The sequence below is a fragment of the Ascidiella aspersa genome, chromosome 5 (genome assembly GCF_963924565.1).
Source record: "Ascidiella aspersa chromosome 5, kaAscAspe10.2, whole genome shotgun sequence".
Lineage (NCBI taxonomy): Eukaryota > Metazoa > Chordata > Ascidiacea > Phlebobranchia > Ascidiidae > Ascidiella > Ascidiella aspersa.
Genome location: NC_139451.1, coordinates 31725622 through 31742151, shown reverse-complemented (window position 1 = coordinate 31742151; position 16530 = coordinate 31725622). Strand labels below are relative to the sequence as shown.

General features: G+C 35.3%; 1 protein-coding gene across 1 annotated transcript in view; it reads right to left on the bottom strand.

Annotated features, from left to right (window-relative positions):
- Window positions 1–16530, bottom strand: part of LOC146146355 (kelch-like protein 3) — a 30861-nt gene that overhangs the window by 1440 nt on the left and 12891 nt on the right. Inside the window, exons 2-10 of the mRNA XM_083390731.1 lie at window positions 10101–10224; window positions 8744–8894; window positions 5845–6062; window positions 5479–5625; window positions 5270–5357; window positions 4685–4776; window positions 3799–3979; window positions 1822–1962; window positions 840–1001 (exon numbers count right to left, since the gene is read on the bottom strand). Coding sequence (XP_083246857.1) covers window positions 840–1001; window positions 1822–1962; window positions 3799–3979; window positions 4685–4776; window positions 5270–5357; window positions 5479–5625; window positions 5845–6062; window positions 8744–8894; window positions 10101–10224 — 1304 coding nt within the window. The remainder of the gene's footprint in view (window positions 1–839; window positions 1002–1821; window positions 1963–3798; window positions 3980–4684; window positions 4777–5269; window positions 5358–5478; window positions 5626–5844; window positions 6063–8743; window positions 8895–10100; window positions 10225–16530) is intronic.

The following is a 16530-nucleotide window of genomic DNA, read 5'->3' as shown; positions in this document are numbered from 1 at the left end:
GGCGACGTGATCGGAAAAATATATTGTTTGTATGATATTTAATTGCATTTTAATCCTTTAATTGAAATCGATGGACAAAAAAACCTAACCTTAAACAACAAAATATAATATACGTTAACAACATGAGGTAACTAAACTTCTAAACGCTGAAGAAAATTACCGAAAGTTTCGATTTAATCGATTTGAATGTTTGAGCATAGTAATGACGTTTAATATTCTAATATAATAAAATATCGTCTATCGCTATCGGAGTAAAATGTCAAGTATCGGACATCCCCAGTTCAAAGTACAAGTTGACCTAATGTGTCGTGATATCTACTTTATACACTGAACTGTTGTTAGCTGGGCACTTGTTACGCAACATTAAGTTCCTCATTACCTCTTGTGCGTTTTGTTAATTGGGAAACGTTCAGGATTACCGAGAGGGGTAAACAGCCGCTACTACCCAGTGGCCACGCATAACTTTGTTAATACTGAGTGTGTCGCTATTTTGCAAGTGGACCAACAATTTTAAAAGCTCCAGGGCCTTTCCATATTCATATAGGGATACTTTTAATTGTGGTTTATGATCAGAATTGCGCAAATTTAACCAACTGATTTTAGCAACATTCGTATTATTAAATTATAATAATTATATTTCAGACTCTGTTCAAGATACCGTTCGTCTATATTTCGGGTAAACTTTAATAAAAAAAATCTTTTCTGCTGTTTAAAAGTTTTCTTCGTAAATTTTGGACACAAATCAATGGAAGTAGTTAGTTTTGCGCTTGTTGGATGTCTCCATAAAATATTTATAAACCTATTAAATGTTTTATTAAGAATCTAAACAATACAATTACCATTGAAACCGCAAGTTGCGTAAATGTTTCCTTGAAACGCAGCAACTGATAGACATTGTCTAGCTTCATTCATGTGTTGAATTGCTGACCACCGATTATCCGAGAACTTCTCACATGAGTTGAGGTAGGAGCCGTTCCATCCACCAATAACAAAAAGTGAACCTGGCAAAACAACAAACAAAAACTCAACACAAAAGTTTAATATTAATAAAGCTTCACTGTTATGGGCAAATTTTGGCATTTTCATCAAATGCCCCTTGAGAAAACATAGCAAAATGTTCCAGTTTCGAAAAATAACGACAGACGTGAAGTTAGAATTTCGACGACGTGAAGTTAGAATTTCGAAAAGGGCAAAAAGTGAAGCCCGTATACCAGACAAGTCATATTGTAGGTTTGCATAACACTTATTCAAACCCTGAACCAAAAATGAAACCTTTACCATAAAATAGCAAATGAAAAGGCTGTAGCGTAGCGTTGTTAACCTTTTATTAAATAAACTACACAAGCGCAAATATTTACGAAAATATCATTTTATAAACGCGTTGAAACCAAACTTTTACAAAAAAAAATAAAACTGCGCAGATTGGTTATAGTATTTAACACTGATAGATGTCACGTAAATAAACTACCTGGGCAATCTATAACAGATTAACAATCCTTCTTAAACTGGGTCCTCTTTGCAGTTTAAGGGAAACATTTCGTTAATTAGTGACGTCATAATAAGCGCAGTTGCCTTAAAATTGCTCAAAAGTCATCAAACGGTTAAGTTGAATAGTTCACCAAATATTCCAACCTCATAATCATAATATCGAGAGTATTAATCTGTTAAACCAGAGTTGACAAAAATATAATTCAGCTCCTATACGTGACCGCAACAAACACATACTTTTATGTTTACGTTACAATGCTTATACGATAGAAAGTTGGCAACACTCGCAAACAGCTGATAGCGATGCGAGGTAAAGTCAACTTTCATCCTTACCTTCAAATTCGACCATTGCGTGGTCCCATCTCGGTTGCATCAAGTCAAGGCCCTTGCTCCAGGAATTGTTGTTGGGGTTGTAGATGATACAAGTTGATAGAGATCTGTTGTTGTTATAACCACCGGTGACGTAGATCAAACCTGGGTTCAAAGCAAAATATTTATATTAAACGGAGCTCTAAAACACAAAATATACGCAACAACAACAAAAACAAGCTCATATATTATACTCGGGCAATTGTTCATATTTCGTCATATTCCGATCGAAATGTTGACGTTTTTGAACAGAATACATTTTTTAATACGCGAAAATGAGCACCAAAAACTACACATTTGCCAAAATGGCGGACGTTATAGAATAGTGTTCATCCATAAGATATCGAGTTGTAATTATTAGTTCAATTAAAACGCGAGAACCTAAAATTTCCACTTTATCAGCAGACTCCTCAGTTTATAATAAACATGGTCAATTTATGAAAGTGACATATTTACAAAAAAATTAATATGCAACAAAATCAAAGGGTAGGTATGTTAGATACGGAAATGCGTTTCTAGGATCAGTAATCGACCCGGCCGAGTAATGCACTGTGCCGAGTATTCGAGTTTGGAACTTTGTGAAACAACTTAACTCGGTGATCGACATATTTTTGTTTGCCCCTGCGCAGAGCTTATGTTCGTATTTTATTTGAGGAATTTTTTTCGTGCAAGTAAATTAAATATGAATCCCAACAATTAATGCATGTCCAGTAAATAAATGAACCCAGCCACTTTGATTTGTGGGAGGGTGACATTGCTGGTTATCAATAAAAATATGAAGTTATACTTTACGCGACTTCCCACAATCTATAAAAACATAAATTACATTTTAAGTCGGAGGTTTCCAAACTGGGCGCCGCGAGACTTTGCCAGGGGCGCCTTAAAATCAGATGAAAGTTGTTCTATTGCAATGATTTTCAACTTTTTAAACACATTTCCAAATAAATAAACTTGTGGAACACCAAAAATAAATGTAACGATATTGAAGTTACGTTACGGCACAGCCTAATAATTACAAGCAATCACAGTTTTTCTGCTTTCTAACCTATTTTATTGTGGTATTTGAGGTTTGTTTTGAAGAGCATAACTTTGGTACTAGGGCATTAACTGACAAACTACCAACACGAACACACCTACTAGTGTATTTGTAAGTTAACGCACGATTCATGCGTTTGAAACAACAAACATCTATATTTTTCTTTTTTTATTGGCTATTAGGTAATAGAACCTCAATATAATGGTATTGTCAATGTCACAATGGTAGGTTTACTTAAAATCAGATGCTCTATTTAGGCCCATTGTGCAAAGCCAATAAGTTTTCGCAGAAAAGTGGATAATTTTGCGCAGATATTTTTGTGGATAGTATCAGTAAGAAGCTAAATAAAAAAACTAGTTAGTTAAACTATCCAAGGTCAAAAGGACAGAGTAGGCACCATTTTGCATTCATTACGGCGCCGCGAGTTTAGATAAGTTTTCAAAGGTCGCTGCCAACAAAAAGTTCGGCAACCGATGGTTTAAGTGGTTTATTTGAAAGGGGTTTAAAAATGTTTAGATAGGCATGAGTTCCAGGGTTCTGAGTTCAACTTCGAACCCACGGTTTACTTGCAATGCTTGAATCCTTGCGACGACGTGAAGTTAGAATTTCATAAAGGTTTCCGGTAAATTTCTAGAAATGCTATTTAAATCTTGGGGAAAACAATGTTCATATTAAGCTCGTTTACGCAACAGGTTGTACAAATAAAATGTCTGCGGCGAAACGATTTTTATAATTTTCGAAACTTGCAGTGTGCATTTTAATACGGACGTATTGCAGACAGCCAAGATTCGACAAAATAGTGAAACAAGTTCGTAACGTTTCCGTCAATTTTCAATGCCAAAGCGAACGTGCGTATGTTCAACACAGGTTCACTTATTCTTTTGAATAAATAATTTGTTTCTCACCATTTAAAACAGCACAAGCGGCAAGATATCGACCTTCTGGCATATCGGCCAAAGTTGTCCAAGTTTGTTCGATGAGGTCAAACATTTGGCAACTTTTATTGTTTTTACCATCTCCTCCAAAGATGAAAACCTTGTTCATAAACTTCACCGCGGTCGCATTACAAACTGGCAAGATCGGTTGCTGGAAATATACGAACATAAGTTGACTAAAACGCCACAGTTAGACGTGCATTAAAACAAACACACAATCAGGGAAAATCACGTACATCACATTTCAAGGGCTCAATCGCAAGTTTACAAGGAGTTATCATGTATATCAAATTTCAAGGGATATAACGAAAGCACTGAATAATAAGCCGAATAACACAAACTCTATCAAAACAGGCTTGAATATTTGGATACGAAACTATTAGCGGCAACCAAAAGTCCTGAGATTTACATAAATGAGTCGCATGCAAAAGTACAACAGGGAAACAGGCTGACTAGCCTTTTGTTTCTCTAATTCGATTGTTTGAGATTGGTTAGCAGAGGTCGTTTATGTAAGTCCGCCTACAATAGTTATTTTTTTAAATTCTGGAATATTTAAACGTCTGAGCAATGAATTTGTGGTACAAAATTTTCTGTGGGATGCTCTACTAATATGCTTCAATTGACACCAGAACTAAACGACCTAAAACGTTTATCAAAACTTGTTTGCTCTTGCAGAGAATTCACTTCCTAAAATTTGGTATCTGTATTTACGCAACTTCATTTAAGAGATTTTTTTAACGCAACACATTTGCCTAACTGCTTGCAACTTTTATTGTTTTGATGCAAAACAAACTTTGTATTATGATAACAAAATATGTAGAAATATTATAAAAAGTAATATCCAATCATTATTTACCCGCAATTCTTCTTTTTGCTTAGTTGTGACATCAATCAGCAAACATTGTTTCTCTGAATTGCGACCACCAGCCACCAAAAGCTTTGTTGATTCTGCTTGTGAGCAACCCCATTTTTAATAAAAAAAAAATGCCAAATTTAAACAAAGATAAAGAGAATAATAAGGACTATAAAGTATTTATGTATTTCAGAAACACCATTAAAAAGCACGGATTGTTTTAAGTTTCTCTATGAGAATAATTTAGGGTCTGGATTTCAAATAACTAATGAAAAATAAATTCAAATCTGACTTTAGCAAAATTTATGATTCTCTGATCCCATCTGCTAAAGTTAGAGACAAATATCAGGAATTTGAGGCTTGATACATTCCATTGGAAAAAGCAATATTTAATACTGATAATGTTAACACCTAACAAGGGACTTAAAAATCAAAATGAAGGGACTTAAAACATTATATTTCAATACATAAAAAATCCTTAGGCTGGAGAAAGCTAGATACTGTAATATCATGGCATCTTGCAATTTACTGTCAAAGATTTGTATTAAAAGATATAGTTACGTGTATAGAAACAATGAATCAACTAACCTTGAATTTTAGGTTGAGGTTTGGGGAGAAATTTTATTACAGCATCCATCGCAGCATGACAGCATGAATTATTTTCACGAACAAGAATCTAAAACACAAATTAACAAGTGGCAATCAGGGATCATGACCTTTTCATGCAAAAATAAATAAAAGCTCTTTCAAAGACTTGTATACATTCATATTTGTGTAAACCTGTAACTGTGACCAACCTCGCCAAAAACAGAGGTCTGCAAGAAATCACCAGAAAGAGTTGAAAGGTCAAGTTGAGAGAAGAGGTTCACAAAATGTTCCCTACGACTGGAAAGTTTGAAGTGACACCATTGAATAATTCCAGTGAAAACAGACTCTCCTTGTTTCTAAATGAAATGATAAAAAAAAAAAAAAAAAAAAAAAAACGCAAACGTTGAAAAAGTTAGAAATGCTTATGCAAGGTTGTCTAAGTATACATATCTGTTAAACACAAACTGGCATTTAGAATAAATAGACAATCTGATGTTAAAATGCACAACAATCCTAAGTCAGCAATACCCGTTTTTTAAATCCCATCTTTATTATTTCCAGCATAAATTTGTTACCTTGGTATTTTCATGATTGATTATTGCAGACATAGAGTCAAAATCCAATTGTTTAAAGTCATCTTGTTGCACAACAGCTTCAAAGTTGTCATGTATCACTTGTTTTGCTCTTTTCTCGATTTTAGGGAGATTGTATCGCTGGGCATAAGCCAGGATTTCCAAGCAATTATCAACACCCACCATTTGCAAGATGTACTTGGCACAGTTGGATTTAAGAACTATAAGCAACAGAAAAGGTGTTGGAAAATTGTAAATAAATAAACAACCATAAAGTGAATATTGGTATGAAACTTAAAAACAGAGACTATTGTTACAAGTTATACCAGTGTTTCTTAACCTTTTTTAGTAGGGGGCGCACCTAAAGATATGTGAAAATTTGGCGGCGCACCTTGCGAGCGAAGCTAGCGCAAAATTTTTGAGGTGTACCGGTATTTGCTTAAAATTGCTTGCAATATTTCATTATATAAGCTTTATAGTTGCAAGATGTGACGTCATAAAACATTCTAATCAGAAACAGCTAATGTCCAGCAAATGCGAACACGTGCGTCGTCGACACTCCTGCCAGGCGAAAAACTAAACCAAGATCGTAAAATACTTGTGATAGTCGAATTTTTTACTTTTAGCAGCGCAGATTCTTAAGTTCCATGTACGGGACTAGCGTTAAATTACCGGCACGGTTTTGGCCACCTGCTTTTTGCCAATACTAAACGAAGATCGTTTTTCCCTGGTGTTATTACGACGATTAGCGCAACATCTGTGCTAGCAGTGCGTCAAGTCAGCTAAAATACAAGTTTCGGTTGAGGGAAAATATGTTGTGTTAACTGCGCACTAAACACGTGGTCTTAGAATATGCTTATAAAGAACAGTTTTGCGTTAACTATCAGTACATAAAAATAGCGACTTTAAAACGCGCACGATAGTCATCATTATACCACCTTTTAAGAATCTAATTCAGTTCAAAAAAATCCGTTGTTAACCTTAATCTAATATTAGAGCAGACAGCGAACAGCAAGGAGCACTAGCTGCGCCTAACTTCGACTCTTTAGCGTAAAAAAAGAAAGACGGTTTGACTTAGCGAACTGTTAATTGTCGAATTCACACTTGATAATTAATTAGCCAATCTCAACAATTATCGAAAGAGATAAAATATATATTGCGTTTACGGTCCACCAAAAAAGACCAAAACGACGTTTTGCGTTAGATTTTGGTTGCAATAGTTTTTTTTTAACCCCAGCCCCCTGGATACGCCACTGTGTCACATGATCAGTAACCCTAACCAACTAGGGGGCCTGGGGTATGGTGTGAACAAACTCCAGCGAGTACGGGCGAAGCCAAAAAAATTTACGTTTCGTGGTTTCTAGACGCTAAAAACGGAGATTATTAGGAGCTTACGGCTGTTTAAAGTCGTCTATTTGACGTTAGAAAAATTGCAACACCTCGTTGACTTATTCACGTCCGATTGTCAAGTGTTTTCAATTGCGCGCGAAACGCTATGGAATTGCGGTGTCAGAACAGCCTCTGTGACGTAACAATCACAAACTGTTGCACTTCGTTGTCAGCAAACTTAACGATGTTTATCAAACAAATTTGGTGATATTTGTAGTTTAATTTCGCCGATGGTATGAAGCGTGGCTTCAAAATCGCCCTTTTAGAACTCTGTATAATTAGTAAATTATTCAGCTGAAACTGAGCAAGAAAACCACACAAACATGGCTTATTACTGCAGTTACGGTAAGACGGCCATTTATTATCAGTTTAACGGAAAGCTATAGTTCGCCGACGTTTTAATGTGTGTTTCAAAATGCGACGGCCAATCGCTCTTTTTCGAGATTGAGGCTAATAAAAAACATTCAATGGAGCGACCTGTGGTGAAGACGTTTGCTGTACCTTACAAGCTTGTTTTCTACGTTGTTGAAAATGTTTGTTCCAACAATAAAATATATTTTCGTTAAACTACAGTACTTGATTTGTTGACAGACGAAATGCTAAATGAAACAACGATAACGAGCGGTGATTAGGCGTTGGCGGCGATAAGCACCGACGTGTTTTCAACGCCAGCTGCAATGTTTGCGATGTAACATTGCAGGAATCACGGTTTTGGTTTTATGATAATTGTTTACTGAGATTCCAAAGGGGGTTTCAACACTTCTATCTACCCAAAACACTACGCCCCTGCTAATAGTCGTAATAATGACAAAATCGGAATCACGCCTAAATGGCCTAAATAAGGCCTATACCACATTTTAACTAACCCCAAACCCCACCCATAACTATCACTAACCTCCCAAATATTTTCAACCCTAACCCAATTGCTAACACCTCCAACTACCCGCCTAAGCCAAAACAGGGGCAAAAAATCCGGGACAAAATAGCGGTGCCCAAATGTCGACAGCAAACGGCCAATGCCAGATATGTGGCCCCCAATCATCCCATACCCTTTCCATACAGTCGTAGGCGTTATTTTCTCCATTTAAGTCTAATTCAGTAAATTAATTTTGGACTTATTTCGACATGTTTAGGTCTTATCTAGACTATTTTAGATCTTATTTTGTTGTGATTGTTACTGCGAATTTGGCGTTATTATGTCGGTGGTCTTAATACTATGGTATTATGGATTATTTAATTTAGATATTGCTGCTTTGTAGGCGTTATTATGTTTTCTACAGGAAGTACTGTGAAATCAATGAGCTAGGCTTAAGGGAAAAATAAAAACATATATAATATGTTCAATATTTTTTTTCTTTTGCTCACGGCGCACCTGGCAGCCTTCCATGGCGCACCGAGAGAAAGCGCTGAGTTATACAGTTGAAATTGTTAAACCGGGCATTACATGCTGGAATTAAAAATATTCTGTGGATTTGAAATTAAAATAGATTATTTTATATACAAACAGGCCTACATTCAATCTGTGTGTAGTCAGCATCCTCATGCAATTCCAATGCATTCTCATTTGTAATCTGCACATCATTAGTGTAAAGGCAATTTAAAAGTCTCTCCAGTTGTTCATCTGTCATTTTAATTTTGATCTCTGCAGCAAATTGTTCTTTCATCTGAACAGTAACATGTGATTACATAATTTGATTCATATTATCTGGCCAACATTATCATTTAGTTCAGGGTGGCCCGTGACATCAATGTTTGTGGCCTGTGGAGCATTATTGTTGTAATGCGTAGCATTCGAGGGTTTAATAAAATAAATATAAGTGATTACGAAAAGCAAGCATGTTTTAATTGTTTCGTTACGATTACATTTTTCGAGTTGAATTATTGAACAAACCAGTTTTCAATCACTCATAAAGTTAGATTCAGGGGTTTGGCAAAACAGCCATGCAACTTTTTGTTATGTTTTAGAACAGCGGTTTTTAACCTTAGTCGACTTTATGTAATTGTCCAGTGCCTTGCATAACAAAAATCGAGTAGAAAGTTCACACGAAGCACAAAAAATATATGTTACACACAATGCAACGGCCATATTGCCAAAACATTATGGATTCGCGCAAACGATAAAGGAATTATGGATTCGCGCAAATGATAAAGGAATCTGAGTCACCCGACCCAGCCTGTTGCTATAAGAAAGATGTAGAAGATATATGCATTTCTGGGGTTCTGGATTATAAAACTTTTATTTATGTTAGAAAAAATTGTAATATTGAACATATGCACAGAGACTTCAAGCTTGCAATGTCTACAAAACAACAAAAAAAACAGAAAAAATAATTTGGCGCGAAGCGCAAGAAAAATTTGCAGTAACATTATTTAAGTTGGTAATAAATATAATTTGCGAGAAGGCATGGCTTGGTGTCCACCCCTGTGCACACTTTAGATCAACTGTACCGTATTGTATTGAATAAACCTAGTCCAAATTTTTTTGTCTTATATGAACATCAAATAGAAAATAATATTGCTACTTTCAACTAATTAAGCAATAAAACATAGTATCGCCATTCTGAAAGATTTTTTCTAGTTTACTGTGTGACTAAAGGTTAGAAAAATTTCAGCTAATTTAATGTTGTTAATACATTTTTGTTCAAATCGATAACGATATTGTAATTTAATTATAAACAATAACTCAAACACTTTTTTACAGGGTTTATGACTTTGTGATTTAAAAATTTTGCAAATCACAAAATTTTTTCACCCATGCACAATTTTACTTTTTTCCAACTTTCCTCTCAAGGTAAGAATTAATAAACCCTTTAGACAACTATTTACATAGTTCAAAAAATGTGTATATTACTTCCTTTATTATAACTCACCCGAGTTGTAAAAAGTTTGCAAAAGAACTTTGACATAAGGCCCAGCACAACTCTATGAACCGAAAAACATTTGGTTTCCGCCTTGAGTGTTACATCACAAAACTGCTTTTCAAACTTGCGATCACTAAAAATAAAAATTCAAGAAGGCGATTTGAAAGGTTGCGGAAACATAGTTACCAATTACAATTAACAGAGGAGCTGTTTTTAATTATTATTATTATGCCTGGTGGCAACAGTTTATATAAACAAATTCTTATTTAAGGCAACTATCAAACAAGTGAAGTGATTCTACATTTTTGTCACTTCAGCGAGCCCCTTATGATTGGTCAGACCGCATGCTTTGAATAACACAATAGCTTTTTATAGAACATAGGCCGTTTTGTTTATTTTTACATTTGACTTGAATCAAGGCAAATCGCTGAAAAGTTTAGTTTTTAAAAGTTTTTTTTTATACATTGGACTTTAAATATTTATAATATACACCAGGTTGAAAAGAGATTTAGTGATTAGTAGTTTATTTTACAAGTTACAGTGATAAGTTATGCAGCTTAGAAACCATAAACAAACAAATACAATTAGTTTGTTGACAACCTTTACTGTGCATTTAATCCGATGTATTTAAATTTTATGGAGATGAATATTAGGTTTAAAGTGGAATACTGGATAATAAAACAAAGATCACCATATTTGAACCCTAAGTCCGTTCTACGCTCGTCTAAAATCCTACCTCAACGAACGTTATTCGGGTTAGGGTGCGTATGGGTTTGGGTAGGTTGAGGAATATTATTAAATAAAAAATATATTAATACTCATCCCTCCCTCACCCAAATATTGTGCGTTGCTTTAATTTTTTTCAAATCTGTGGTAGGATTCTACACCAGTGCTCCGCAACCGGTGTGCCTAGACCATGTCGGGTGTGCCGCGACGTTCCCGTATGTGTGTTACTTGCGTTTTTTAATTGTACTTTGTACAGAAGATTATAACAAAAATGATGCATCAAGGCAGACATTTTAACTTTATGCAATAATCAATGTAAATTTTCCTTAATATACAAAACTATGACCTATGTTCAATCGCCGGAATTCAAATTTCAAAACATATTTTTTTAACTAACTCAATAACAGGAGTATAAATTTTCAGCAAATGATTTTTAACCACGATATAATTAGATCTAAAATCGTCGAAAAAAATGGCTAAACCTGTCGGAATAAACCTAAAGTTGATGGGAATAAGGCCTAAATCTAATTTCGACAGGTTAGGACTTATTCCGATTTAGACGATATTATACGACTATGGGTATTAGTCCAATGTTGGTCTTATTCCGAACTGTGTTTTATTTCGACGTTGATGTTGTTCTAATTTCGGTCTCATGGCTCAAGTACTTTTGGCCGTCTTAAGATATTTTAAAAGACCGTAAAACCGTAAATTCAAAAGATAAAAGAATGGAAAACTCAAATTTTCGGCGCCTTCGGCGCGTTAATCGTAAATTGCACATTATTCTCTCAGCAGCCTGCCATTATGCTTTTGTTGTCTATTGTCAATCGTCATATATATCGTAGGTGTGCCGCCAATTATGTTTACTGGTGTGGGTGTGTCGCAAGTGAAAAAAGGTTGTGGAGCACTATTCTACACCATCGCTGGCCGTTCTTCTGATTACAGTTTTAAAAACAAAAAAGTGTTAATAAATTATTATGGGAAGTTCCACTGCGTTTAATGCCAGGAGTGATTTTTACATCTTCTTGTGCATTTTCACAGCTAAAAAAGCAATCCATAGCAAAGTGTGAAATAGGATATAACGAAATATGACATAAAGTGATTTATTTTATTTTATTGTTGTGTAGCATTTATCTAGCAATATTACTCTGTATTGCCTAACTTGAAATCACTATGCATGTGACTGGTGTCTACTGATGCATGACGAATAGCGGAACCATGCATTATCGGCGTTTTTCAATTCATTCTACTTGACACGTCTTATAAATCCCTGCGTTACGCTATCATGTGAACTGGTATAGTGAATATATACTCAACGAGCAATACCAACTTAGTAAAGTGACTATACCTAGAATTGAAGATGTTAAGGACAGGTATTTTAGCGAACTGCTCCTTTGAAGTCAGATACCTACATGGAACGTGTAAGAGACTTATAGCTCCCTAACAATAAATAAATAAAAACATACAAATTTAAAAACAGGATTCTAGAGCTAAATCTACTATTTACCAAGTCCTTGACTTTAAACATCTCTTGCAGCTATGGTACTGTGAAATACCTTACAAGCATTTAACGGATATACAGGATATTTTTGTTAGACAACTTATTTGTAAAAACACCTTAACAATGACAAATTTATCAGTAAAAAAATATAGTTTTATTTATTTAATTCTGAAACTGCTAGAATACAAACATTGGCGCTGGTCTAGAATCCTACCACAGGTATTAAATCAACACACAATATTTGGGTTAGGGTGCGAGTTAGCGTTTGGGTGTGGGTGGGTGAAGTATTATTATATTTAATATTTAATAATAATTACTTGACCCACCCTAACCCAAATAATTTGCGTTGTGGTAAGATTCTAAACCAGCGCCCAAACATTTAATATCGTTTTTGGTTATTACCAAGTAATACCGTGTTATACAAAAAGTCTTGTCATATAGGGTATTCCTTTTCCTTCCAGATATCACAATAGCTATAATAAATATTTCAATTACCGGTTAAGCAGTTCCAATATATCAGGTTTTTCTGTGAAATCTTCTTGAAATGTGGTCAAGACATCTGCTGTTGCCATGTTGAAGTGTGAAAAACTTAACAGGACAGTAGTACTTAAAGTGTAGGACTAGTAATGGCTGCAATATGAAAACAAAACGCTGCAATATTTTCGATTTATTAAATACCAAAACGTTAAAAGTGCAACTTGCAATTGAACGCCCTTCAACTCTACAAAACATCATATCACACAAACTGTTGGCTTTCTTGCTCGGCGATACAAAAGTATTGTCAGTCACTCATTAACTTTGCAGTGACGAAATACAAACAAATATGCGGCCATTTTGAAAGTTTAGTTCCTCTTTGCAATTTCGTTCTGGTGAATACAATAGAGGCATAGAAAGTTTATATAATAAACTGAACCGCATCTCTTTTACCATTTTTGACAATATGTTGCCGAAAAATTGCAAATATGGTTGATAAATGAATTCTTTAAACTTCGGTGCATTTTTTTTGCATTTGTTGTTTATGTTGGCGGTAAATATGCAATAAACCATGACGGTTGTAACCATCCATCCATGACCAATCATAACAACAAGGAAATGTATTTTGTTTAAAATTCTGTTTAATTAGGAATTTTTGAGCAATATTTTGTTGAAATATAAAATTACAAACCAAGTACAAATAGTTGTTGTATGACGAATTTAATGTTCCTGAAGTTGGATGAACATATGCATTATTTTTATATTTTGTTTAGCTGTAAATATTTTAAACCAATGCAAAGCTCATAAAATGTGCCGCAGAATTTTTTGTAATTTTGGAACATAGTTGAATTACAACCAGGTATGCAGGCGACATGTTAGGTTTTTAATCTAAACTATCTATTTTCCTGGTAAATCGCATTTTATTGTTTTCGTTTAGTCAGGGGTGGGCAAACTGCGGCTCGCCAGCATGTTTTTTAGTAGCTCTTCTAGTCGAATCGTAAAATTCCAAATAAATTTTAAAGGCAACTATAAGACTACCGTTTATGAACGTTTCGTTCTTTTTTTTTCTTTATTTAGGCCAGCATTTCCTTTATGACGTAACACTCGACATAGCATCTGTGGCATCACAAACAATAAAACATCTTGTGCCGAGAAGTTAATTGACACTAACAGCAAGTCAACGCAATTACATTACTAAGACAGTAAGTTCAGTTTAGTCTGTATTCCGGTAATGTCAAGCAAATACGACGAATCCGTATTTTTAACCGTTGTAAAACGTAGATATGAAATGTAACGTTTGTGTTTTTACCAGGACATTAGTTTTGTGTTGTTGCTAACTATCAATTAGACAACATGAATTTGTATATTTCAACAGGTGAGACATGACCACCGTGCTATCTGAACTCCACTAAATCGAAACTAAACAAACTGTCATAGCATTTCAAAGTGCATACTGTCAGGTCGCTTATAGATTTATTGTACATTCACATAACTTAGCATAGCTCGCTTTCAATAAAAGAGCTTACAGCGCAGTAAAAACGGGTCTCGCAAGTAAGGCATGCATCAGTTGACTGTAGTGTTTAATCCAACAGCAGCGTGACACTATATAGCACAAGAGCGACTGCGATGGAGATTAGCTGAGTCGAATGTCGGCTAGATTTGCCAGAACGACCACGAAAGGAAATGAGTATCTAGGTGAAATATTTAACACTTTACCAGGCGAACACGCTATAATTACAAGCACAAACAGACATGCGTCGTTTCTCTACAAATTCAACGATATTTCGAATCCAAGAAGAACGACAATATTTTTTTAGGTTTTTAATTGATTTGAATTGTCGATATTTTATACGAAAGTTTTTTTGTTTAGTAGTACAAGAAGTTACTCTACTGTGATGCCCATAACTTGAGTAAGCGCAACTTTAACCAGAAATATCTAATATTAACGTTTCAAGCGAACCCTGCTACCAAACTGCAAGTATCGGTACTCGTCTGTAAATAGCGGTTCTCGGTAATAATTCCACACCAAAGTAATTTGACAACTATAGCCATGGTTTGTTATTTAACGCACTTTTCCTTTGTAAGTCAATAACAATAACGTGATAAGCATGACCTTCGCATGGAAACACACAATAAGACTTAAAGAGCAACAACTTTTAAAGTGGAATAATCTAGAATACCATAAGTTTTATACCAATGAGCTAATACAGCCAAGTACGCATAGTAATATCGCCGACAAAACAAGACATAAATCATCGAAATAACACAAAAAACTGTACGGAGAGGGCATAAAACGATTGGGGGGCACCGATATGGCGTCGACGTTTAGGCGCCCTAGTTTGAACGGCGACGTTGGGGCGTCGCTTTTTTCACCAAACTGTTTGCCCCTGTTTGGGGTTACGGGTGAGAACTGGGTGTCGTTAAAACTTGAGTTAAGTTTCAAATTATTAGGGAAATAGTTGTGCAGCTATGGATGGGGTTTGTTCTAAGATAAACGGATATTGAAACAGTATTCTGACCGTTTATGTCTTATTTCGGCGGGTTGAGCTGTTATTTTAGACCTTATGTTATTTTTGTGTTAGTCGTAGTTTTATATTTTTTGCGAACTGTGTTTTATTCTCACGTTTTTATTCCCGATGTTAGGTTTCTCGTGCTTAGAGACAAAGTGTAGCGAAAATGTTAGCAAATGGCACACATTTGGTGTTGCCGTATACTGACTGTCATTATGTTCAAAAACCTCTTGATCAAGGAATTAATTAAAACCTTAACCTAAGCAGGTATTTTGGGATCGTGTTCCGAACTAGTTTGCGACACACGTATTTTGCGCAGTCAGGGACTTCATGTTTGTCAACTTGCCCGAAGACCTTTATCCAAGAAGCGTTAAGTTGTGTCCGATATTAAGTAAAACGTCATATAAAATCATTGTTATTTTAAAAACGGAATGGTAATGTTATGGAAAATAGTGTTGAATATGTATGTTGTAACCGACAATAAGAACATCGTTTTTTACCTGTGTGTTAACAAAATTCTGCCAAAACGGCCGACGATCGTCTAAGCTTGGAAACTTATCTTAGTTAAATTTTTTAAAATATACTTTTATCGGCATCAGTTAAAATTGACCCTGGGGTAGCAATCAGCGGAACATGGTTAGGGTTTAAATTTATGTACTTTTTCATCGGTATCGCTTTTATCGGTACCATCGGTAACAAACTAACATTGGCTTTGTGTCTTTGCTTGGAATGCCTGGGCGCTAAATGAACCCACTCTTTGCCCTGGAGGAAAAACGTTGATTAAGTTCGTGGCTTTTATTGCACGAAACTGGGTTAAATGACGACCTTCGTTTAAATTAGTGCTTGTTAACCTGGGTTTCCTCAGACAGAAGTGAGTTGTCCCAGAAATAACATAGAAAAGCAATAAAAACCATAAACAGTTGTTTAAACTCCACTTTTCAGCCTTAAGCGTTATAATTCAACGTTTAAAAATTCCAGCTACATAACACTTGGACACATTAATATCAGTGTTAAAATGTAATAAGAAACAGTGAGGCAAAACCAATGCCGCTCAGAAAACAGAACAAAGAATAATTTTAAAGGTAGGAGATCAGAGGGTGGAAGTGTTCCAATTTAAGGCGCAAGTTACAATTCTTTAATTGATGCCAGTATAGCGTTAGTTGAGTGGGTAGGCCTATACATGAGTCCAGGGACCGAGGAGCCGATATGGAAAGGCGGCGTTTGTCGAGCG